At 39.2% G+C, this 24,700-nt stretch overlaps 1 protein-coding gene and 1 non-coding gene across 2 annotated transcripts; both read right to left on the bottom strand.

The window, feature by feature from the left end:
* Positions 1-7,564: 7,564 nt before the first annotated feature.
* Positions 7,565-7,636, bottom strand: TRNAF-GAA (transfer RNA phenylalanine (anticodon GAA)). Its single transcript has one exon. It is a non-coding gene; the product is annotated as a tRNA-Phe (tRNA).
* Positions 7,637-19,056: 11,420 nt separating this feature from the next.
* On the bottom strand, positions 19,057-19,986 carry LOC129655872 (olfactory receptor 10J1-like). The gene has a single exon (XM_055586683.1). It carries the CDS (start codon positions 19,984-19,986, stop codon positions 19,057-19,059), a length of 930 nt encoding a protein of 309 aa, XP_055442658.1.
* Between the last annotated feature and the right edge of the window lie 4,714 nt (positions 19,987-24,700).

The following is a 24,700-nucleotide window of genomic DNA, read 5'->3' on the forward strand; positions in this document are numbered from 1 at the left end:
TAATAAAAGTGACACAGTGTAAGCACTCAATAAATATTTGTTAAATAAAGGAATGCACTAATTTTAGAATTAGTTTTTCAGTGTGTGTGCAGCATCTTACTGGGCTTGTTAATAGGACTGCACTGAATTTGTGGATTGACTTTGCATCTTTAAATCTTCCCATCAATGGATATGGCTCCATTTATACAGTTCTTTTTTTGTGTCCTTCAGTAAACTGACATAATATTCTACAGAAGGATCTTGTCTATTTTTGCTGTATTTTTATAAGGTGCTCGGGTGTTTTTGTTATTGCTGTAAATGGATATTTTTATATAACTGCTCTATTGAGCTATAATTCACAGAACATAAAGTTCAGACTTTCAAAGTGTGCAATTTAGTGGTTTTTAGTAAATTCACAGAGTTGTGCAACTATCACCACTGTCTAATTTCAGAACATTTTTATCACCCCTAAAGATACCCTGCATTAGCCATCAGCAGCTGCTCTATTTCTCCCTGTTCTCAGCTGCTCACAAATACTAATCCACTTTCTATCTCTATGGATTTGCCTGTTCTGAACACTTTATATAAATGGAACCATACAATATGTTGTTTTTTGTGATTAGCTTATATTTGCTTAGTGTAATGTTTTCAAGGTTCAACCATATTGTAACAGGTATCAATATTTCACTCATTTTTATGACTAAATAATATTCTAATATGTTGATAAACTCTATTTATTTATCCATTCACCAGTTGATTGAAATTTGGACTGATACCACTTTTTAGGTGTTATGAATGTAACATGTGTTCATTTCCTTTGAATATATGCCTAGAAATGAATTATTGCTGGATTCCATTTTGGTGAGGATTTTTACATCTATATTCATAAGGAATATTGGCCGATAGTATTTTTTTCTTGTGATATCATTGTCTGGTTTTGATATTAAGATAATACTAGTCTCAAAAAAAATACAATACTAGTCTCATATAATGCGTTGAAAAATATTTCCTTCTCATTTTCTGGATGAGTTTATAAACGATGGGGATAAATTCTTAATGTTTCATTGACTTCACCAGGGAAATTATCTGGTCCCAGGCTATTCTTTATGGGAAGTTTGTTCTTGTTATAGGTCTATTCAGATATTCTATTTCTTCTTAAGTGGGTTTTGATAGCTTATGAATTTCTGGGAATTTGTCCATTTTGTCTAGGCTATCTAATTTGTTGGCATACAGTTGTTCATATAATTCTATTAGCTCTTTTAAAACTTCTGTGAGGTCACTGGTAGTATCTTCTCTTTAATTCCTGATTGTGGTAGTTTGTGTTCTCTCTCCTTTTCTCTGGGCTTGCCTGGTGGCTCAGATGGTAAAAAATTTGTCTGCAGTGCAGGAGACCTGGGTTCAATCCCTGGGACAGGAAGATCCCCTGGAGAAGGGAATGGCAACCCACTCCAGTATTCTCACCTGGAAAATCCTATGGACAGAGGAGCCTGGCAAGCTACAGTCCAAGGGATTGCAAAGAGTCAGACACGACTGAGTGATTTTCACATCCTTTGGCAGTTTGTGTCCTCTCTCTTTTTCCCTTGGTGAGTCTAGCATCAAGTTTTATTAACTGTGTTGATTGTTTTAAATAACCAACTTTAGGTTTTGTTAATTTTTCTATTGTTTTTCATTATCCATATCATTTGCTTCTCCTCCACTCTTTTTTTTTTTTCATTTTGTTTATTTAGATTTAGCTTGCTCTTCTTTTTCTACATTTTTTCAAGGTGGAATCTTAGGTTACCAACTTGAGAACTTTCTTTTTTTTTTAATATACCCATTTACACATTTTTTTCTAAGTATTGATTTTTCTGTATTCCTTAAGTTTTAGCATGTGTTTTCATTTCTTTTAAAGTAGTTTCTAATTCTCATTATGATTTTTTCTTTGATACATTGGCTATTATTTAGGAGTGTGTTAATAGCCACATATTTGTGAGTTTTCCAAATTTCCTTTCGTAAGTGATTCCTAATTAATTTCTTTACATGGAAATATACATTGCTTGATCAATCCTTTTAAATTTCCTGAGGTTTACTTAATGGTCTAATATATCGACTGTCCTAAAGAATGTCCTTGTTGAGAAGAATGTGGATTTTGATAGAGTGGAATGTTCCTTGGATGTCTGTTCTATTTGGTTTGTAGTATTGTTCAAGTCTTCTTTTTCCATAATGATCTTATGCCTAGTTGTTTTATCTATTGTTGAAGATGAAGTTCTAAGGTTTCCAACTAGTATATATATTTCTCCCTTCAAATCTGTCAGTTTTTGCTCCATGTATTTTGGGGATTTGTTATTCAGAATGTGTACAATTTATAATTATTATGTCTTCCTGATGGATTGAACTTTTATCACTATAACATGTGCATCTTTTCTCTTGTAACAATTTTGGTCTTAAAGTCAACTTGGTTGATATTAATGTACCATGTTATTTTTTGGTAACTGTTTGCATGGTATATCTTATTCCATCTTTTTACCTGTAACAACTGTGTCTTTGAATCTATAGTCTGTATCTTGTGAACACTGGAGAGTCAGATCATATACTCTTAAATCACTCTGCCAGTCTCTACCTCTTTATTGGATTATCAAGCTTCCTTCCATTTAATGTAGTTACTGGCCAGGAAGTATCTAATCTCCCATTATACTATTCATTTCTTATACGTCGTTATTTTTTTCTTTTGTCATCTCTTACTGCCTTCTATTTGTTAAATAGATATTTTCTAGTGTAACATTGTCATTCCTTTTGTCTTTCCTTCTCTAGATTTTTAAAAATTATTTTTTAGTGGCTGCCCTGAGAAAGATTGCATGTAATTTTTTACTCTAAAAGTTCTAGTTCTTACTCAGTTCAGTTCAGTTCAGTTGCACAGTTGTGTCTGACTCTTTGCGACCCCATGAATTGCAGCACGCCAGGCCTCCCTGTCCATCACCAACTCCCGGAGTTCACTCAGACTCACGTCCATCGAGCCGGTGATGCCATCCAGCCATCTCATCCTCTGTCGTCCCCTTCTCCTCCTGCCCCCAATCCCTCCCAGCATCAGTCTTTTCCAATGAGTCAACTCTTCGCATGAGATGGCCAAAGTACTGGAGTTTCAGCTTCAGCACCATTCCCTCCAAAGAAATCCCAGGGCTGATCTCCTTCAGAATGGACTGGTTGGATCTCCTTGCAGTCCAAGATATTCTCAAGAGTCTTTTCAAACACCACAGTTCAAAAGCCTCAATTCTTCGGCACTCAGCCTTCTTCACAGTCCAACTCTCACATCCATACATGACCACAGGAAAAACCATAGCCTTCACTAGACAGACCTTTGTTGGCAAAGTAATGTCTCTGCTTTTCAATATGCTATCTAGGTTGGACATAACTTTCCTTCCAAGGAGTAAGTGTCTTTTAATTTCATGGCTGCAATCACCATCTGCAGTGATTTTGGAGCCCCCCAAAATAAAGTCTGACATTGTTTCCACTGTTTCCCCATCTATTTCCCATGAAGTGATGGGACCAGATGCCATGATCTTCGTTTTCTGAATGTTGAACTTTAAGCCAACTTTTCCACTCTCCTCTTTCACCTTCATCAAGAGGCTTTTTAGTTCTTCTTCACTTTCTGCCATAAGGGTGGTGTCATCTGCATATTTCAGGTTATTGATATTTCTCCCGGCAATCTTGATTCCAGCTTGTGCTTCTTCCAGCCCAACGTTTCTCATGATGTACTCTGCATATAAATTAAATAAGCAGGGTGACAATATACAGCCTTGATGTACTCCTTTTCCTATTTGGAACCATTCTGTTGCTCCATGTCCACTTAATTTGCAAAGTATGCAAAGCCCTTGTTCTAATATAGCTTAATTACCTCACATCTCCTTAAGCTATTGTTGAGATGTATGCTAAGTTGGAAAAGGTCAGTTTTCATTCCAATCCCAAAGAAAGGCAATGCCAAAGAATGCTCAAACTACTGCACAATTGCACTCATCTCACACGAGAGTAAAGTAATGCTCAAAATTCTCCAAGCCAGTCTTCGGCAATACATGAACCATGAACTTCCTGATGTTCAAGCTGGTTTTAGAAAAGGCAGAGGAACCAGAGATCAAATTGCCAACATCCACTGGATCACAGAAAAAGCAAGAGAGTTCCAGAAAAACATCTATTTCTGCTTTATTGACTATGCCAAAGCCTTTGACTGTGTGGATCACAATAAACTGTGGAAAATTCTGAAAGAGATGGGAATACCAGACCACCTGACCTGCCTCTTGAGAAACCTATATGCAGGTCAGGAAGCAACGGTTAGAACTGGACATGGAACAACAGACTGGTTCCAAATAGGAAAAGGAGTACATCAAGGCTGTATATTGTCACCCTGCTTATTTAACTTCTGTGCAGAGTACATCATGAGAAACGCTGGACTGGAAGAAACACAAGCTGGAATCAAGATTGTTGGGAGAAATATCAATAACCTCAGATATGCAGATGACACCATCCTTATGGCAGAAAGTGAAGAGGAACTAAAAAGCCCCTTGATGAAAGTGAAAGTGGAGAATGAAAAAGTTGGCTTAAAGCTCAACATTCAGAAAACGAAGATCATGGCATCTGGTCCCATCACTTCATGGGAAATAGATGGGGAAACAGTGTCAGACTTTATTTTGGGGGGCTCCAAAATCACTGCAGATGGTGACTGCAAGCCATGAAATTAAAAGACACTTACTCCTTGGAAGGAAAGTTATGTCCAACCTAGATAGCATATTGAAAAGCAGAGACATTACTTTGCCAACAAAGGTCCATCTAGTCAAGGCTATGGTTTTTCCTGTGGTCATGTATAGATGTGAGAGTTGGACTGTGAAGAAGGCTGAGCGCTGAAGAATTGAGGCTTTTGAACTGTGGTGTTGGAGAAGACTCTTGAGAGTCCCTTGGACTGCAAAGAGTTCCAACCAGTCCATTTTGAATGAAATCAGCCCTGGGATTTCTTTGGAGGGAATGGTGCTGAAGCTGAAACTCCAGTACTTTGGCCATCTCATGCAAAGAGTTGACTCATTGGAAAAGACTGATGCTGGGAGGGATTGGGGGCAGGAGGAGAAGGGGACGACAGAGGATGAGATGGCTGGATGGCATCACCGGCTCGATGGACGTGAGTCTGAGTGAACTCCGGGAGTTGGTGATGGACAGGGAGGCCTGGCGTGCTGCAATTCATGGGGTCGCAAAGAGTCAGACACGACTGAGCGACTGAACTGAACTGATGCTAAGTTGCTTAGTCGTGTCTGACTCTTTGTGACCATATAGACTGTAGCCCACCAAGCTCCTCTGTCCATGGAATTCTCCAAGCAAAAATAGTGGAGTGGGTTGCCATGCCCTCCTCCAGGGGATCTACCCGATCCAGGGATTGAACCCAAGTCTTTTATTTCTCCTGCATTGCCAGGTGGGTTCTTTACCACTAGCACCAGTGTTGACATATATATGTGTGTGTATATATACACACACATATACACATATACACATACATGTGTGCTCAGTCACTCAGTCACGTCTCTTTGCAATCCCATGGACTGTAGCCTACCAGGCTCCTCTGTTCATGGGATTTTTCAGGTAAAACTACTCAAGTATGTTGCCATTTCCTACATATATATATATATATATATATATATATATATATATATATTATGCCTTTATACAACTTTATACAAGTCCATAAATACAATTTTTGATTCTATTATGTAGTTGTATTTTAAGTCAAATTGTTGCTGTTCAGTCATTCAGTATGTCTAACTCTTTGTGACCCCATGGAATGCAGAATGCCATTCCATGCCAGCATGAAGGATAGGCTTCCCTATCCTTCATCATCTCCCAGAGTTTGCTCAAACTCATGTCCATTGAGTCAGTGATGCCATCTATCCTCTGTCATCCCCTCTTCCTCCTGCCTTCAATTTTTCCCAGTAACAGGGTCTTTTCCAATGAATCAGCTCTTTGCATCAGGTGGACAATGTATTGGAGCTTCAGCTTCAGCATCAGTCCTTCCAATGAATATTCAGCATTGATTTCCTTTAGGGTTGACTGGTTTGACCTCCTTGCTGTCCAAGGGACTTGCAAGAGTATTCTCCAGCACCACAGTTCAATTGCACCAATTCTTTGGTCCTCAGCCTTTTTTTTTTTTTTTTTTTGGTCCAGCTCTCACGTCTGTATATGACTACTGGAAAAACCATAGCTTCGACTGTATGAACCATTGCAGGTAAAGTAATGGCTCTGATTTTTAACATGCTGTCCAGGTGTGTCATTGCTTTTCTTCCAAGGAGTGTCTTTTAATTTCATGGCCGCAGTCATCAACCACAGTGATTTTGGAGCCCAAGAAAATAAAATTTGGCACTGTTTCCACTGTTTCCCCATCTATCTGCCATGAAGTGACGGGACCAGATGCCATGATCTTCATTTTTTGAATGTTGAGTTTTAACCCAGCTTTTTCACTCCCCTCTTTCACCTTCATCAAGAGGCTCTTTAATCCCTCCTCACTTTCTGCTGTAAAGATGGTGTCATCTGCATATCTGAGGTTATTTATATTTCTCCCCACAATCTTGATTCCAGCTTGTGCTTCATCCAACCCCACATTTCACATGATGTACTCTGCATATAAGTTAAATAAGCAGGTGACAATATACAGCCTTGACATATTCCTTTCTTCCCCAATTTTGAACCAGTCCATTGTTCCATGTCCGGTTCTAACTGTTGCTTCTTGTCCTGCATACAGGTTTTACAGGAGGCAGGTAAGGTGGTCTGGTATTCCCACCTCTTTAAGAATATTCCACAGTTTGCTGTGATCTACACAGACAAAGGCTTCTGCATAGTCAATGAAGCAGAAGTAGATGTTTGTTTGGAATTCTCTTGCTTCATCAATGAGCCAATGGCTGTTGGCAATTTGATCTCTGGTTCCTCTGCTTTTTCTAAATCCAACTTGTACATCTGGAAGTTCTTAGTTCATGTATAGTTGAAGCCTAGCTTCAAGGATTTTGAGCATCACTTTACTAGCATGCGAGATGAGTGCAATTGTGTGGTAGCTTGAGCATTCTTTGGCATTGCCCTTCTTTGTGATTGGAATGAATACTGACCTATTCCAGACCTGTGGCCATTGCTGAGTTTTCCAAATTTGCTGTCATATTGAATGCAGCACTTTAACAACATCATCTTTTAGCATTTGAAATAACTCAGCTGCCATTCCATCATCTCCTCTAGTTTTGTTCGTAGTTATGCTTTTTAAGGCCCACTTGACTTCACACTCCAGAATGTCTGGCTCTAAGTGACTGACCACACCATCATGGTTATCCAGGTCATTAAGATCTTTTTTTGTATAGTTATTTTATATATTCTTGCCACCTCTTCTTAGTATATTCTTCTTCTGTTAGATCCATACTATTTCTGTCCTTTATTGTGCCTATGTTTGTGTGAAACGTTCCCTTGAAAATGAAGTTGCTCAGTCATGTCTGACTCTTTGCAACCCTTTGGACTGTAGCCTACCAGGCTCCTCCGTCCATGGAATTTTCCAGGTGAGAGTACTGGAGTGGGTTGCCATTTCCTTCTCCTGGGGATCTTCCCAACCCAGGGATCAAACCTGGGTCTCCTGCATTTCAGGCAGACACTTTACCATCTGAGTCACCAGGGAAGCCTGGGTATCTCTGATTTTCTTAAGGGGATCTCTAGTCTTTCCTGTTCTATTGTTTTCCTCTATTTCTTTGCATCATAAACTTAAAAAGTCTTTCTTATCTCTCCTTGCTATTCTCTGGAACTCTGAATTCACATGGGTATATATTTCCTTTTTTCCTTTGCCTTTCATTTCTCTTCTTTTTTCAGCTATTTGTAAGGCCTCTTTATACAACCAGTTTGCCTTCTTGCATTTCTTTTTCTTGGGGATGATTTTTTTAAATGTATTTATTTTTTATTGAAGGATAACTGCTTTACAGAATTTTGCTGTTTTCTGTCAAACATCAACATAAATCAGCCATAGGTATACATATATTCCCTCCCTTTTGAAACTCCCTCCCATCTCCCCCATCTCCCTCCCCATTCCACCCCTCTAGGTTGATACAGAGCCCCTGTTTCAGTGTCCTGAACCATACAGCAAATTCCTATTGGCTCTCTCTTTAATGTAAGTTTCTATGTTACTCTTTCCGTACATCTCATCCTCTCCTCCCCTCTCCCCATGTCCATATGTTAATTCTCTATGTCTTGGGGATGATTTTGACCTTCACCTCCTGTACAGTGTTACAAACCTTTGTCCATAGTTCTTCAGGCACTCTGTTTTACAGATGTAATCCCTTGAGTCTATTTGTCACTTCCAGTGTATAATCATACGGGATTTGATTTAGACCATACCTGTATGGCCTAGTGGTTTTCCCTACTTTCTTCAATTTAAATCTAAATTTTGTAATAAGGATTTCATTATCTGAGCCACAGTTAGTCCCTGGTCTTGTTTTTACTGACTGTATCTCCATCTAGAGTTTCTCCATCTTTGGCTACAAAGAATATAGTCAGCCTGATTTTGGTATTGACCATCTGGTGATGTTCATGTGTAGAGCTGTCTCTTGTGTTATTGGAAGAGGGTGTTTGCTATGACCAGTGCATTTTCTTGGCAAAACTCTGTTAGCCTTTGCCCGGCTTCATTTTGTACTCCAGGGCCACACTTGTCTGTTGCTTCAGATATCTCTTAACTTCCTACTTTTGCATTCCAGTCCCTTATAATGAAAGGACATCATTTTTTTCTTTCTTTTTTTTTTGGTGTTAGTTCTATAAGGTCTTGTAGGTCTTCATAGAACCATTCAACTTCAGCTTCTTTGGCATTAGTGGTTGAGGCATAGACTTGGATTACTGTGATAAACATGCAGAGATAAACATGTCTGAAATGACATACTAAAGTCCCCTATGATGAAAAGGAAATCTTTTTTTGTTGTTGTTAGTCCTAGAAGGTCTTGTAGGTCTCCATAGAACCATTCAACTTTAGCTTCTTTCGCATTAGTAGTTGAGGCATAGACTTGGATTACTATGATATTGAATGGTTTTTCTTGGAAACAAACAGAGATCATTCTGTCATTTTTGAGATTGCACCCAAGTACTGCATTTCAGACTCTTTTGTTGACTCTGTGGACTACTCTATTTCTTCTAAGGGATTCTTGCCCACAATAGTAGATGTAATGGTCATCTGAATGAAATTCTCCCATTCCTGTCCATTTTAGTTTACTGATTCCTAAAATGTTGTTGCTCACTCTTGCCATCTCCTGTTTGACCACTTCCGATTTACCTTGATTCATGGACCTCACATTCCAGATTTCTATGCAATATTGTTCTTTAGAGCATCAAACTTTACTTTCACCACCAGACACATCCACAACTTTTTGTTTATTCTGCTTTGACTCAGTCAAATGCATCAAATAGGAACAGAAAAGAGGTGTCAACAAAATATATCCATCTTGTCTTTTATCCTTACTATGTGTATACATTTTTGTCTTTTTCCTGGATTTAGTTGAAATGCTCAAATCTTCTGTCAATATTTATGCTGTTTGGTGCCTACTTCTAATAGGTGCTTAAAGTTAAAAGAATTTCTTTTTTAGTCTTAGTTTGGTAAGAGTGTTTCTGATTAATTGGAAGTTGGATTTATATTTAATGTTTTGTGTTTTTCACCTTTTGAAGTAATCCTATGAATTTAATAATTTAATTTGTTAATATGGTCAATTATTCTGATAGATTATTTAGCATTTAATCATCCTAGCACTCCTGGTCTAAACTCAACTTGGACATGCTGAGTTTCTTCAAACTGTGGATTCCTTTTGTTAAGATTTTATTTAGAATATTTGCTCTTATCTGTCAGCAATGTTGGTGTTTAATTTTGTGTTTTTCACTGCCTGTTTCTGGTTTGATACTAAGTTTTTGAAGCTAGTGGTTTCATGATTTGAGTTGGGAAGATTCTCCTCTTTTTTTATTAAACTTGAAAGAATCTGCATATTTTCTTTTTCTTTTTATTTAATTTTTTAACTTTACAATATTGTATTGGTTTTACCATATATCAACATGAATCCACCACAGGTATACACGTGTTCCCCATCCTGAACCCTCTTCCCTCCTCCCTCCCCATACCATCCCTCTGGGTCGTCCCAGTGCACCAGCCCCAAGCATCCAGTATCATGCATCGAACCTGGACTGGCGACTCGTTTCATCTATGATATTATACATGTTTCAATGCCATTCTCCCATAAATGTTTGGTCTCATGTCTTTCTCTTCAACAGGAGTAGAAGGTGTATTGTGATTAAATTTTTGTTTTTGACTGTTGGCCTGTTTATTTTTATGATTATTCTCAGGCCAAGTTTAATTTATATTCTATTAAAATTATGTATTTAGACTATGTTTTTTTTTAATGCGACTGTTCTTTTTTTTTAAATTTTATTTTATTTTTAAACTTTACATAATTGTATTAGTTTTGCCAAATATCAAAATGAATCCGCCAGGACATGGAAGCAACGTAGATGCCCATCAGCAGATGAATGGATAAGAAAGCTGTGGTACATATACACAATAGACTATGTTTTAAAAAAATATTGATCTAAAGTTTTTCCTGCTATTATCTTAGTTTTAAAGTTTTTATTTGTATCCCTAATTATATATATATGTCTTTATTTTATTTGTGGTTTTACTTAGGTAGTTCTTTTATCATTTGCTCCTTATTATATACACCTAAACTTTTATTTTCAAGACCTAATTTATTTTTCTTATTTTTATTAAAGTATAGTTGATTTATAGTATTACATTAGTATCATGTGTACAAAGTAGTAATTCAGTATGTGAATCACTGTATTGATTTATCTTCAATATTCATATATTATCCTCTTATATCACTCCTGTTTGTCTTCTTGTTCTGTTATTCAAGACATTCCATCAAATTTCTCTTGCCACTCTCATATTTAATTTTTTATTTCAGCTAATATATTTTTAATTTGTGAAATCTGTTTTTGCTTCTCAGAACATACCTTTTATACAGCACTGCTTTTGTTTCTCTGATTAAGTATTTTGTTGTGTCCTTCTGAAAATGTTCAATAAGTATCTTTGGAAAGATCTTAATATATTCCCTGCACTGTATCTGATTCTTCTGCATTCTTTTGTTGTCTGTTTATTGTGTTGATGTCTCTTTCCATGTTAGTGGTTTTACTCAAATACTTGGTGATCCTTTCAGTCAATTATGACTATGATTGAAATTTGTTTTTGTTGTTCAGTCACTAAGTCATGTCTGACTCTTTGCAACCCCATGGATCCCTGTCCTTCACTGTCTCCCAGAAAGTGAAAGTGAAAGTTGCTCAGTCGTGTCTGACCTTTGCGACCCCACGGACTGTACAGTCTGTGGAATTCTCCAGGCCAGAATAATGGAGTGGTTAGTAGTTCCCTTCTCTAGTGAATCTTCCCAACCCAGGGATGGAACCCACGTCTCCTGCATTGCACGTGGATTCTTTACTTGCTGAGCCACAAGGGAAGCCCAAGAATGTTAGAGTGGGTAACCTATCCCTTATCCAGCAGATCTTCCTGACTCAGGAATCCAACCAGGTCTATCTGCCAGAATTTGCTCAAATTCATGTCCATTGAGTTGGTGCTACTCTCTAACCATCTCATCCTCTGCTGCCTCCTTTTCCTTTTGCCTTCACTCTTTCCCAGCATCAGGGTCTTTTCCAGTGAGTTGGCTCTTCATGTCAGGTGAATTGACATTGTATGCTTGACATACTAATAAGCTGTTTAGAAACCTTGTAGTATGTATGTGTGTATGTGTGGTGGGATGAGATAGATTGGGTGGTGGGCTTTACTTAGTAGGGTGATAAAGCTGGGTAATATGGTAAAGCTGGCTTTATTAGGGTAAGCTTATTTTTTCAACGTAGAACATTGACCTGTCCATATCTAAGTCTTTGTTCTTGAAATGCTGAGTTCCCCAGGGGAAAATCCTTCAGTTTCGAGGTGGGGAGCTCTAAGACTTATTGTCAATATCCTGTGAGGTGTGCTGATATTCTTTTACCTTTCCCTCATGTAAAAAAAAAAAAAATTATTATGGCACCCTCCAAACCCTATCTCATCTCTTTAACTCTCTCCAGGAGGCAATCCTTTAGCCTTCTGCTCAGGTGGAGGAAAGGTTCTAATTGTGTGATGTCTCTTAAAATTTTTCAAGCACCTCTATTTTGTTAGATTAATCATTCACTCTTAGGTTCACGAGTACTTACTACCCACTTTCCTGAATACGTCTGGCATTCTGATTGATAAATTGACATTTAGGTTGTTCTCTCTGCCTCAGGCATCTCCTGCGCATTCAATAATACATCAGCATTCTCCTGTGTGCTAAGTCACATAGAAATCAATAACAACTTACTAAACTGCTTTCCAGATTTCAAAATTTTGTCACAGACATTCTTTTGCGCTCGTCTCCTATTTCCTTTTGCTATGGAAGTGAGGTTATTCTTAAATGTAGTAGAGTTTTAGGAAAAAGTCAGAAATAATGCAATGTAAAATCTGTGTTTTGTCAGAATTCTCTCTACTCTGAACTTACATTTAACAGAATTTCTATAAATTTTATTTATTTGTTTTAAATTGTGGTTAGGATTAGCTGGTATGTTTAGCTTCATATTGAGCAGGAGAAGTGAGTTTAATTTTCTTAATTTATTTTATAAAAATATTACTGCTTTTTTGCTCAACACTTCTAATATCTAGTTGCTTCTGCTTGTATTTATGTTTTCTTTTATTTCCCTAGTATTTTTTATTGCTAGACTCTGTGTCATTAGCCATGCCTCTTTCTCCAAGTATTGCTCTTGTCTGGAAATCACCAATGGTGTTCTCCTATTGCCTACCTGGGAGCAAGAACTGCTGGGGAGGGCTCCTTCTCCTGGGCTAATACACCCTGTTACTTTGTCCTGGCATTTATCATTATCTTATTTTCCTCCACCTCTGAGTATGAAGCAACGTTTGTGCTACTCCCAAGTTTCAAGCCTAGATTTTCCTTTTGATTCCTACATATTTCTAAGATACCTTATCAATCCAATTGCATTTGTTGGAAGTCTCTCTTTTGTGCCTTACAGTTACTCAACATGGCTCACAGTCTCTAGAGACTATGGACTAGATAAAAAATATTCCATTTTTAAAAGCACTGGCTATATAATCCTAATTTTAAACTCTTTTCTTTCCCTTCTCGTATTTGGCACCGGGGTTGGGTTGGCAAGTGTGGAGAAGAGAAATGTTGTAGGTACTCATTTTATTATTGTTGCTGTTCAGTTGCTAAGTTGTACCTGACTGTGACCCCATGGACTGCAGCGCTCCAGGCATCCCTGTCCTTCACTGTCCCTGGCGTTTGCACCAGGCTACAGTGAACATGAAAAAGACAGAGTTTCTTCTGTATAATTTTCTGAAATGTTTTTTCAAAGAATCAGTATTTGCTTTTATAATCAGAAAAATGCCAATTCACATACTACTATTTTAGAATAAAAGAATAAAAAAGAGAAATAAGGGACTTTCTTCTCAGATACTTTGCCATTTCAGCCAGTTTGGAGCGTCACTCACTCATGCATGCAGCATTCCTTATGGCATCCACATCTCCCATGTTTTTCCTAAGTTTAGTGGGTCACACCAGGAATAACTCAGAGTTCTACTTTGCTTTTGGTATTTAGTCAAAACCTGCTGCTGAATTGCTACTTTGGTTTTCAATCTCTACAAAGTCGACGGCTCAAAATCTTGAATGCTGTATTTTGACATCTCTGAATTTGTAGGTTAACAATGATCATGTAACAGCATAGGTTATTATCTCTAGTCAGTCTAATATCAGTACTCTGAATAAAGCAAGAGTACTGTTTGTATATTTATGTATTCAAATATACATATGTTTGAATTACATTTATGTTTTCAAATGCAATGAATCATTCTATGAATTACACTGAAATAGCTTTATATGCTTTACCTGTTAAAATTCTATTAAGTGAAGAATATATTTTATTATTAGAAAAGTAAAATGTAAGAATAAATAATGATAATTGTGAGAGTTGTTCATTTTCTGGACAAATTTAAGAGTTTTAAGTAGTTAAATAAGTAGGAAAATAATGCTTCATATAAATATTGAAATTTGTTAGTTATTAGATAATTTTAGAAAGAACATTATATACTTACAAAGCCAAAGTTCAAATGTACAAAAAAGAATAGTGGAAATTAACTATCAGAATTCTAATATTTGTAAAATTATGTGGTGTTCTTTATTTATAATACTAAATAAAAACAACTTTTAAGCATGGTATTTTTAGCTTCTTAATTCCATTTAATCCATGAATCTTATCAAATTTTACACGAGTTACAGCATGATTTCAAATCGTGTAGGACAATACACAGTATACATTATTTTAATACGTACCTAATAAAGAATGGAGAAGGCAATGGCATCCCACTCCAGTACTCTTGCCTGGAAAATCCCATGGATGGAGGAGCCTGGTAGGCTGCAGTCCATGGGGTCGCTAAGAGTCGGACATGACTTCACTTTCACTTTCACTTTTTCACTTTCATGCATTGGAGAAGGAAATGGCAACCCACTCCAGTGTTCTTGCCTGGAGAATCCCAGGGGTAGGAGAGCCTGGTGGGCTGACGTCTATGGGGTCACACAGAGTCAGACACAACTGAAGTGACTTAGCAGTAGCAGCAGCAATAAAGAATATGAAGAAAAGAAAGTGTTAGAGAAAAATGAGATGTTAGTCTCAAGATATTTTGCTCCTCTACAAATCAGCTTCTCACTTGAAAAGTGAGCATCTACCAAGTACCCCAAGTGTGTATTTTAGTGACTGCTAGACAGAGTCAGACACGACTGAAGTGACTTAGCAGCAGCAGCAGCAGACCCACTCCAGTACTCTTGCCTGGAAAATCCCATGGACGGAGGAGCCTGGTAGGCTGCAGTCCATGGGGTTGCTAAGAGTTGGGCACGACTGAGTGACTTCACTTTCACTTTTCACTTTCCACTTTCATGCATTGGAGAAGGAAATGGCAAGCCACTCCACTGTTCTTGCCTGGAGGATCCCAGGGACAGAGGAGCCTGGTGTGCTGCCGTCTATGGGGTTGCACAGAGTCGGGCAGGAGTGAAGTGACTTAGCAGCAGCAGCAGCAGAGTAATCTAGCAGCTACGATGAAGACTAAATGTCCTTTCTCTGAAGTGTCAAGTGTTTAAATATGATTACCAAATGTTTAATAATAAAATTCCAATGTTATTAAGTTTTCAAATAGCATTTTAATTTTATTTCACTATCCCAGATACACAATCTAATGATGTTAGGCTGAGGCATTGGCTTCAGTTGAATATTTTAACTTTCAATTATTGAGTATTTGGTCAAAATACATTGTAGATGCTCCTCTCTCCACGAATATTACTTAAATAAGATGAAATAGGACAGATCAAGCTAGAATGAAAACATCAGAATGCACTGCCTGTAGTAAGGGTAAGTATTATTTGTCAATGTTTCATTTGTATGTGAATACACACAGACACAGAGAAGATATATACGTGCATACTGGCTTATATTACAATATACATTTCCTATTGGGAGTCATCATGGATCATGGTAAAGAGTTTGAATTTCACTGAATGAAGAGGGAAAGTTTTTGATGTAGAGCAAGAAAGGCATTAAATTGCTAATGAAAGATAGTAATACAGAGTTTAGAAGGGTTTTTTTGTTTTTTTTTAATGAGACCTGCACATTTAAGGAAGAATACAACAGTATTAGAACTTAAATAGAAGTGGGAGGAAGGTAGAAGTGCAAAATTAATTAGTGAAATAATATAAAATGGCCTGGAAAAATTGGAAAGGTAAGAATATAGGGATAATGTTAGCCAATAATAATAGGGATAATGATGTATTATATTAACTTCCTATGGTTACCACAACAATTCCACCCTGTTAATTCTACTCTAGTTGATTTTTTCAATAGCCTAATGGGAAAGATGGTTGACATTGATAACCTATCATAGATAAGGAAAGATTTCCTTACTACCTTAGGAATACATAGTTGGGAAAGTTATACATAGTTGGCAAAGTTAAGGTGTGTCTTAAATTCAAGTCTCAAGATTTTGTGTTCTTCCCAACAAAGGAGACCAGTTGAGAAATGAAGGGTGGAGCCCATATGTCTGGGGAAACTAAGAACAGCAATCACTTTCTGTACTCATGAGCTCTTAGAAGCGCTGTACCAGGCTAAATGACTGGGATGTGTCTGGAAGGTGAATCATCCAGAAGCAGAATTCCCCTCTTTATTCTCCAGGATATCTAAGGAAAGAGAACCGACTCTGAACCAGGACTAGAGATTAAATTGATAGCATGCAGACAGAAAGGCAGAATTGTAAATATCTGTGGTTTGTACACAGTACTATATTTAAAATGGATAACCGACAAGAAGCTACTGTATAGCACATGGAACTCTGCTCAGTGTTATGTGGCAGCCTGGATGGGAGGGGAGTTTGGAGGAGAATGGATACATGTATATTTATGGCTGAGTCCCTTCACTGTTCACCTGAAACTATCACAACATTGTTAATTGACTATATTCCAATACAAAATAAAAAGTTAAAGAAAAAAAAATCTCTGTAGCAGTATCCTCCTCAGATGGATGACACTGAACTCTGATATAATTAGAAGTTTACAGAGATTATATTGCTTTTCTTACTCCAATAAAAAAAGAGAATATTTGTCCCTGATTTGTCATTTACAAAGGATTTTCACACTTACTGTCTCATATGTTTGTCAGGAGAAACTGACATGTTTTGTAGATGAAACATCTACAAAATGTTATTTGTTTTATCTACATGTTTTGCAGAGAAAACTTAGGCTTAGAGAAGCTAAATAAAGATTCAAATATATGAGACGAATAAAAAGTAAAGCCAGGACTCAGAATGCAGTCTTTTTCTTACTGTGCTTATGTTACAATGAATACACTTTGCCCTGCTGGCCTCCAAACACTACTTGCTACTATTTTCAGTACCTAACTTTGCAGATACAGATTATTATTAGTAAACTTGAATGGACAGAGCAACATTTTTGAAGCTACAGTCTAAAATTAAGAAGTGTTTACTGAGTAAGAGAGGCCATTAACAAACAGTGGGTAACCTTATTTTTGGGTTCTCTTGGATTCCACCATGCTGCTGCTGCTGCTGCGTCGCTTCAGTCGTGTCTGACTCTGTGCGACCCCATAGACAGCAGCCCACCAGGCTCCCCCGTCCCTGGGATTCTCCAGGCAAGAACACTGGAGTGGCTTGCCATTTCCTTCTCCAATGCATGAAAGTGAAAAGTGAAAGTGAAGTCGCTCAGTCATGTCCAACTCTTAGCGACCCCATAGACAGCAGCCCACCAGGCTCCCCCATCCCTGGGATTCTCCGGGCAAGAACACTGGAGTGGGTTGCCGTTTCCAATGCATGAAAGTGAAAAGTGAAAGTGAAGTCACTCAGTCGTGTTCGACTCTTCACGAGCCCATGGACTGCAGCCTACCAGGCTCCTCTGTCCATGGGATTTTCCAGGCAAGAGTATTGGAGTGAGTTGCCATTGCCTTCTCCAGGATTCCACCATAAATTTTGAAAAATACTCAGATGTGGGTAAGATTGAACCACAATGGGCTATTTATGAAATTACAATATTTGAACATAGTCCTAATTTTTGAGATTATTAATAACATGACGGAGAACACAGCCTCTGAAAATGCCACTGCTTGGTACAACTGAAACCTTAAACTGTCCACCTAATGAAGACTTCATCTGGTTATGACATCACTCATTCATTTCAAGCTTTCATTTCTAAAGACATTATAGGAAATGCTTGCTCTATAATAATGTATGTGCAAGTTTGGAGGTAGGAGAGTGAGAGGGTGATTTCTTCATTAGAAAGTTCATGAAAGGGAGATGCTTTTAGTTTGGTGTTTTAAAAGGAGTACACTTTGGTTGAATAGGCAATAAGGGTGGCAGTAAGGGATTTCCATGAAGTGACAGTAAGCTGTAGAAACACACGAGAATATGAAATAGAAAGAGAGAAGTCACAAGACACAGGTGTTCTGCATGGAACTGGATGACAGGCTCGTGGAGGGACACTGGAAGTGAAGGTGACTAGTGAAAGATGGCATATTAATGCAGATCCTGGGGTCTGAAACGATAGGGTTGATGGTTTAAATCTTTTTCTTTTTTTGAGTCACTGTGTTGCCATACGACACTTTCCTTACCCATCCACTTCTTTCCAGCCCTCTCACCTGACTAATCCTTTCTGTAGATTCTCTCTTGTCCTCCCATTCCCTATCCACTTTTATCCATTCTGCAAGCATCTCCAAAGGCAATACTATTTTTTTTTAACTGAGTGAACTATTTACATATATTATCACCAACAATCCTTGTGCATTCTTGAAATATAAATGCCCATATGATTACTTGGTGCTACCTCTTTAATTAAATTATTAAGGAATTTTAATCATTTTCCAAAAATATTTCTTTTACATATTCCTGAAAACTTAAGTTCCAGGTTGGCCATATACATGAAAAAGATCTAGACTTCAGGAGTTGGTAAATTATATAGATGCTTATTATCACAGACAGCTATTTATTTATGGTGTTTAAGATGCAAGGAACTTGAATTGTCCACAAAACAATGACTTCAATTGGATGTTAAGCCTTTGTAACTCTAAATGGATAAAAGAGAGCTTCATGTCGAAAAAGAGTGTTATAGAATGTATTTAAAAGTTTAGTACTGCCTTGAAGCAGCCTCCCCTCATTAATCCTTTCTACTATCTTGATCTCATTCTGTCCTAGGTTATGCATACAATCCGTGTACTTCCCCATATCAAGTTATTACCCTTATATTGATCCTCCATACCATGTATGCTGTCTTGTCAGAGGCAGGCTTGCATGTACTTTGGAGCCCCTTTCTCCAGGGCCTGGATATATAATCCTTTTATCTCCTCTACCCAACCACTGCATGGTAGGCTCCAGAATTTTCACCCTAGGTGCTGTTCACTGCTTTACTTTCTCTTCCCTATAGAATCTCCCAAGACCGTCTTTGTAACAGTCCCATCTTATCAGCAAAGCTTCCTGCCAATGGCCCGGAGCAGAGCATCCTTGGCCTCTTTGTTCCTCAGGGTGTACACCACAGGGTTCAGTAGTGGGGTGACGACAGTGTAGGTCACTGAGATCAGCTGAGCCTCATCCTTGCTGTTCTCTGACTTGGGCTTGAGGTAGGCAATGGAGGCACAGCCATAGTGGACAATGACCACAGTGAGGTGGGAGGCGCAGGTGGCAAAGGCCTTCTTCCGACCCTCGGTAGACGTGATCTTGAGGATGGTGGAGATGATGAGGATGTAGGAAATGAAAACCAATCCCATGGGAACCAGGATCACCAGGACACTGATGATCAAAGTCAGGATCTCATTGACAGTCGTGTCAATGCAGGAGAGCTTCATCACAGGCCGGATGTCACAGAAGAAGTGGGCCACCTTTGTGGCACAGAAGGGTAACCTGAATACAGACGTCACCTGTGTCATGGCCACAATCAGCCCGATGCTGCAGGCCCCCCACACCAGCTGGATGCACACCCTCCTATTCATAATGACTGTGTACCTCAAGGGATGGCAAATGGCCACATAGCGGTCGTAGCCCATCGCTGTGAGCAGGAAGCAGTTGTTGATGGCCAAAGTGATGAAGAAGAACATCTGAGTGGCACAACCTGCCAAAGAAATGGACTGACTCAGGCCTGTGAGGTTGCAGAGCATCTTGGGTATAATGATGAGTGTGTACACAGTCTCGGAAGCTGACAGCATGCTGAGGAAGAAATACATGGGGGTGTGGAGGTGACGGTCAAGGCTAATGATGGCCACAGTGATGATATTGGCTGCCAGGGTTAGCATGTACAGTGCAAAAAACATGATAAAGAGGGTGAACTGGTGCTCACAGAAGCTGGAGAAACCCTGAAGAGTAAACTCACTCACCAGAGTGTGATTCTCTTTCTTCATTAAGTCATATATGGTATCTAAGAAAGTAAAAAAAAAATTCTATAAGGAACCTAATTGGTTGATTTCTGTTATTAGTAGACTGGGCAGATTCTTTTGGTCAATCTACTTCAGGTTTCTGCTGATTTATAGCCACACTCATGCTCATTTCTTTTGGGAATAGACAAAGGAGAAATGTTCTTTACTCACTAAAGTGTGTGGCTTTTAGAGTCAAATGGTATAGACTCATATCCCACTTCTATCATACACTAACTTATCTTGGGCAAAGAATTAATGTATCTAAGACCAATTTCCTTACCTTTATATTAATACAGTGGTGATAACAATATCACAGAATTATTGGTAGAAACATTTTAAACTAAGTATCATACTTAGAATTTGAACAATTATTGAATCCATTCAAGTTCAGCGGTGTCAGGCAGAGCTCTAGGCTTCATGTATGCTCCATGTCCGACTCTTTGTGACCCCTAGACTATATCCCAACAGGCTGCTCTGTGCATGGAATTTCCCAAGCAAGAAAACCAGAGCCGGTTGCCACTTCCTTCTCTAGGAGATCTTCCTGACCCAGGGATCGAATCCACAACTCTTGCACTGGTGGTCGGATTCTTTAGGGCTTCCCTACTGACTCAGATGGTAAACAATTTGCCTGCAATGCAGGACACCCAGGTTCTATCCTTGGGAATCCCCTGGAGAAGGGAATGGCAACCCACTCCAGTATTCTTGCCTACAGAATCCCATGGACAGAGGATCCTCGAAGGCTACAGTCCATGGGGGTCACAAAGTCAGACACGACTGAGTGATTAACACTGCGAACACTGGTGCCACCTGGGAAGCCCCTCTAAGCTCTGTAGATACCTCCTAATTCCTAAGTGTCTAGAGGTAGAGGTCATGTCACTATGGTTTACACACTGCCTTTTCATTTCAGTCTTTCAACTCCGAGTACTATTCCTCTCAGCTTTGGTCCTACAGTACTCTTCCCTAGACACGGCTCAGTTTTCAAAGCTACACAAAGCTCATGACCTCTGTAAAATCCTTTCTCTCTCTCTCTTCCCTCCCTTTCTCCCTCTCCCCAAATCCATGTCCTTGTACATGTAGGACATGTGTATACTGGTTTTTCTGTGTTGAAAGAACTATAGTGCCTATGTGATTACACAACATGTTCACAAGCATTATTTAATTTCATCACCATCCGGTGGATCAGGGAGGGCAAGAAGTATTGTTTCTCTTCAGAAGGAGAGACTGAGGATCAGCTCTACTCAGGAAATTGTCTGTGGACACACAGATGTCAAAGGATGAAAATCAATATTTGAATACATGTCTTGTGATCCTGTGTCCATTGTTCCTTCTACTACAAAATTGTATCACAGAACTTGCCCCCATCATGGCTACATTATACAGTCTTTGAGAGTAGGGTCCATGTATTCCAACTCTGTGTTGCTAGTGTGTCCACTGCAATGTAGGGCACAAGTGTTTGCTGGTGGAATCATTACAGGTCACTGGTCCATCAAGCAAATCGCCTCTTAGGAAACAGAGCGTTAGGCTACCATAGTAAGGTCTTCTTCAAAGAAGAGGTGTATTCAGCGTTTATAGCCTCTGTCTCCTTGTTCTTCTGTCTATGCCCGTGAGAGCAACAAACAACTAATGAACTAGGCTAAACTTTGACACTGGAATTATAACTAGAAGAAAGCATGACTCTGTGAACATCTAATTGGAAAATAGACTGGTAGTGAAACTTCTCTAGTAGCTTTACCTTATTACTAAACTACATGTAATTATGTAACAGGTTAGCTATAAAAACAAATTTAATAATAGAAAGCATGGACTTGCTGAAAAAGTACATTTTGCTGGAAGTAAAGCAAATTAGCAACACACAAAATGACTTACTATTGGGTAAATTTCAACGTCAAGCTTCTTTAATGCTTTTAAGATTAATCTATTCCTCAGAAATATACCATTTTAAATAAAGGATATCTACAAAATGGTATTTTTAAGGGGTTGGTGCACAGTTATGCTTCAGCTCTTCAGAGCATCATATGAAAGGACACAGTATGAAGTTGAAAAAAGAACAATTTTTTTTGTTAGATATCAGGGATCATTTCATAACATGGAAAGTTGTTTGGCCTTGACGTGTATATTGTGGTAGGTAACTGTAAATCTACTCTATGAGGCTTTATAAAAAGTGTCTATATGGATTATGATTTGTCTGAAGACAAGATATAGACAAGGAAACATAACTGCTAAGTGGCGGAGTCACACATTACCATATTAGTTGGTACAGTTCAGTTCAGTTCAGTTCAGTCACTCAGTCACATCCGACTCTTTGCAACTCCAAGCATCGCAGCATGCCAGGCCTCCCTGTCCATCACCAACTCCCGGAGTTCACTCAGACTCACGTCCATCGAGTCAGTGATGCCATCCAGCCATCTCATCCTCTGTCGTCCCCTTCTCCTCCTGCCCCCAATCCCTCCCAGCATCAGAGTCTTTTCCAAAGAGTCAACTCTTTGCATGAGGTGGCCAAAGTACTGGAGTTTCAGCTTTAGCATCAGTCCTTCCAAAGAAATCCCAGGGCCGATCTCCTTCAGAATGGACTGGTTGGATCTCCTTGCAGTCCAAGGGACTCTCAAGAGTCTTCTCCAACACCACAGCTCAAAAGCATCAATTCTTTGGCACTCAGCTTTCTTTACAGTCCAGCTCTCACATCCATATATGACCACAGGAAAAACCATAGCCTTGACTAGATGGACCTTTGTTGGCAAAGTAATATCTCTGCTTTTCAATATGCTATCTAGGTTGGTTATAACTTTTCTTCCAAGGAGTAAGCATCTTTTAATTTCATGGCTGCAATCACCATCTGCAGTGATTTTGGAGCCCCCCCAAAATAAAGTCTGACACTGTTTCCACTGTTTCCCCATCTATTTCCCATGAAGTGATGGGACCAGATGCCACGATCTTCGTTTTCTGAATGTTGAGCTTTAAGCCAACTTTTCCACTCTCCTCTTTCACCTTCATCAAGAGGCTTTTTAGTTCCTCTTCACTTTCTGCCATAAGTCATGATTCCTTAGGATTAACAGATGATCTTTCAAAGTGGTAAATTAAGGATAAAGAAAAACAAAAATTCATACACACCTGGACCCTTTCCAGCTTAATATAATTTCACCTTTTAACATCAATAAAACCCTTGGTGGTTGAGTTGCTGTCTGACTCTTGTGACCCCATGGACTGTAGCCTACCAGGCTCCTCTGTTCATGGGATTCTCCAGGCAAGAATACTGGAGTGTGTTGCCATTTCCTTCCTGAGGGTATCTTCCCAACCCAGAAATCAAACACAGGTCTCCTACACTGCAGGCAGATTCTTTACCAACTAAGCTTCAAGGGAAGCCCTCAATAAAATTCTTACATCTATTTTATTCCTCAGTGGCTCCCTCTGTAAGTCCCTGATGTCTTTTCCAAAATCTAACTTACATTTCTTCCTGCAAATTTGTGGCTCAACAGAAAAATGGAGGGGGAAATCAAAGATGTGGCCCATTGGTCACAAGTATTCACAAATCAAGGTTGTGAGAAAAAGGTACCTAAATGCAGTCCTTCCACCTGCTTTAGAGCTCTTCCAGGGATGGTGGTAGAAGGAAATTTACTGGGATACTAGATATTTTCTCCAGCTGAAGGAGGAGCTTTTGACACCCAAGAAAGGCTCTTTGGGGCTCATCTCTCAAGGTTTCTGGATACAAGTCCCTGGGCACCCTTGAGAGTCAACTTGGGGCTAGAAGGAAGAAGACAAGGGGTGCCCAGGGGCCTTGTTAGGTAGAGGGCTCATTTACCAGATTTTATGGGCTTGTGCTTTGGGAGTCTCATGGCATTTTGCACTGCAAGTAGAAACAGCAGTGTCTTATCTGTCAGGTTTTATTTTTTAAATAAATATTCTATTTTTATATAGTTGGGCCTTGGAAAACCATGGTTACAAAGCCCAAATGAGCTCTAGCAAAGGGCGAAGAGCCTCTGTCTTAGATTCCAGGAAACTATATAGCTCTCCCTGTAGTCTCCTCAGTTATCAGAAGCTGGGTTGTTGTTGTTGTTGTTTTCCCTTCCTCTTCTTTTCTGGAACTGAAGCCATCAATCTGGCTATTGTTTTTGTCCTATTGTGGGGCTTTAGAAATGGGAGACCAAAACTCAATCGACATTAGAGACTTTTCTAAAGGCCAGGAGAAGGCAATGGCACCCCACTCCAGTACTCTTGCCTGGAAAATCCCATAGACGGAGGAGCCTGGTAGGCTGCAGACCATGGGGTCGCGAAGAGTCGGACACGACTGAGCGACTTCACTTTCACTTTTCCCTTTCATGCACTGGAGAAGGAAATGGCAACCCACTCCAGTGTTCTTGCCTGGAGAATCCCAGGGATGGGGGAGCCTGGTAGGCTGCCATCTATGGGCTAGCACAGAGTCAGAATGACTGAAGCGACTTAGCAGCAGCAGCAGCAGCAGCAGCAAAGGCCAAGAGACCACTGTGCATGTCTAAAGAAATCTGAGCCAAGATTTCACCCCATGGGGTTGTCCAAGAAAATGGATAAAAACACAGGACTTCACAAGCCCAGGCTGGAGTAACCTCCACACTAGTTTCCCCACCCCAATCCCAGGCATTTTTCTCCCTCTTTGCTTTTTTGTTTGTTTAGTGGCTAAGTCGTGTCTGACACTTGTGATCCTCAAGTCACAAGTCTAGTCTGTAAC

This window comes from Bubalus kerabau, chromosome 6 (genome assembly GCF_029407905.1).
Source record: "Bubalus kerabau isolate K-KA32 ecotype Philippines breed swamp buffalo chromosome 6, PCC_UOA_SB_1v2, whole genome shotgun sequence".
Lineage (NCBI taxonomy): Eukaryota > Metazoa > Chordata > Mammalia > Artiodactyla > Bovidae > Bubalus > Bubalus kerabau.

Coding starts and splice junctions, on each gene's coding strand:
- LOC129655872 (XM_055586683.1), bottom strand. CDS start 19,986: ATGAAGAAAGAGAATCACACTCTGGTGAGTGAGTTTACTCTTCAGGGT.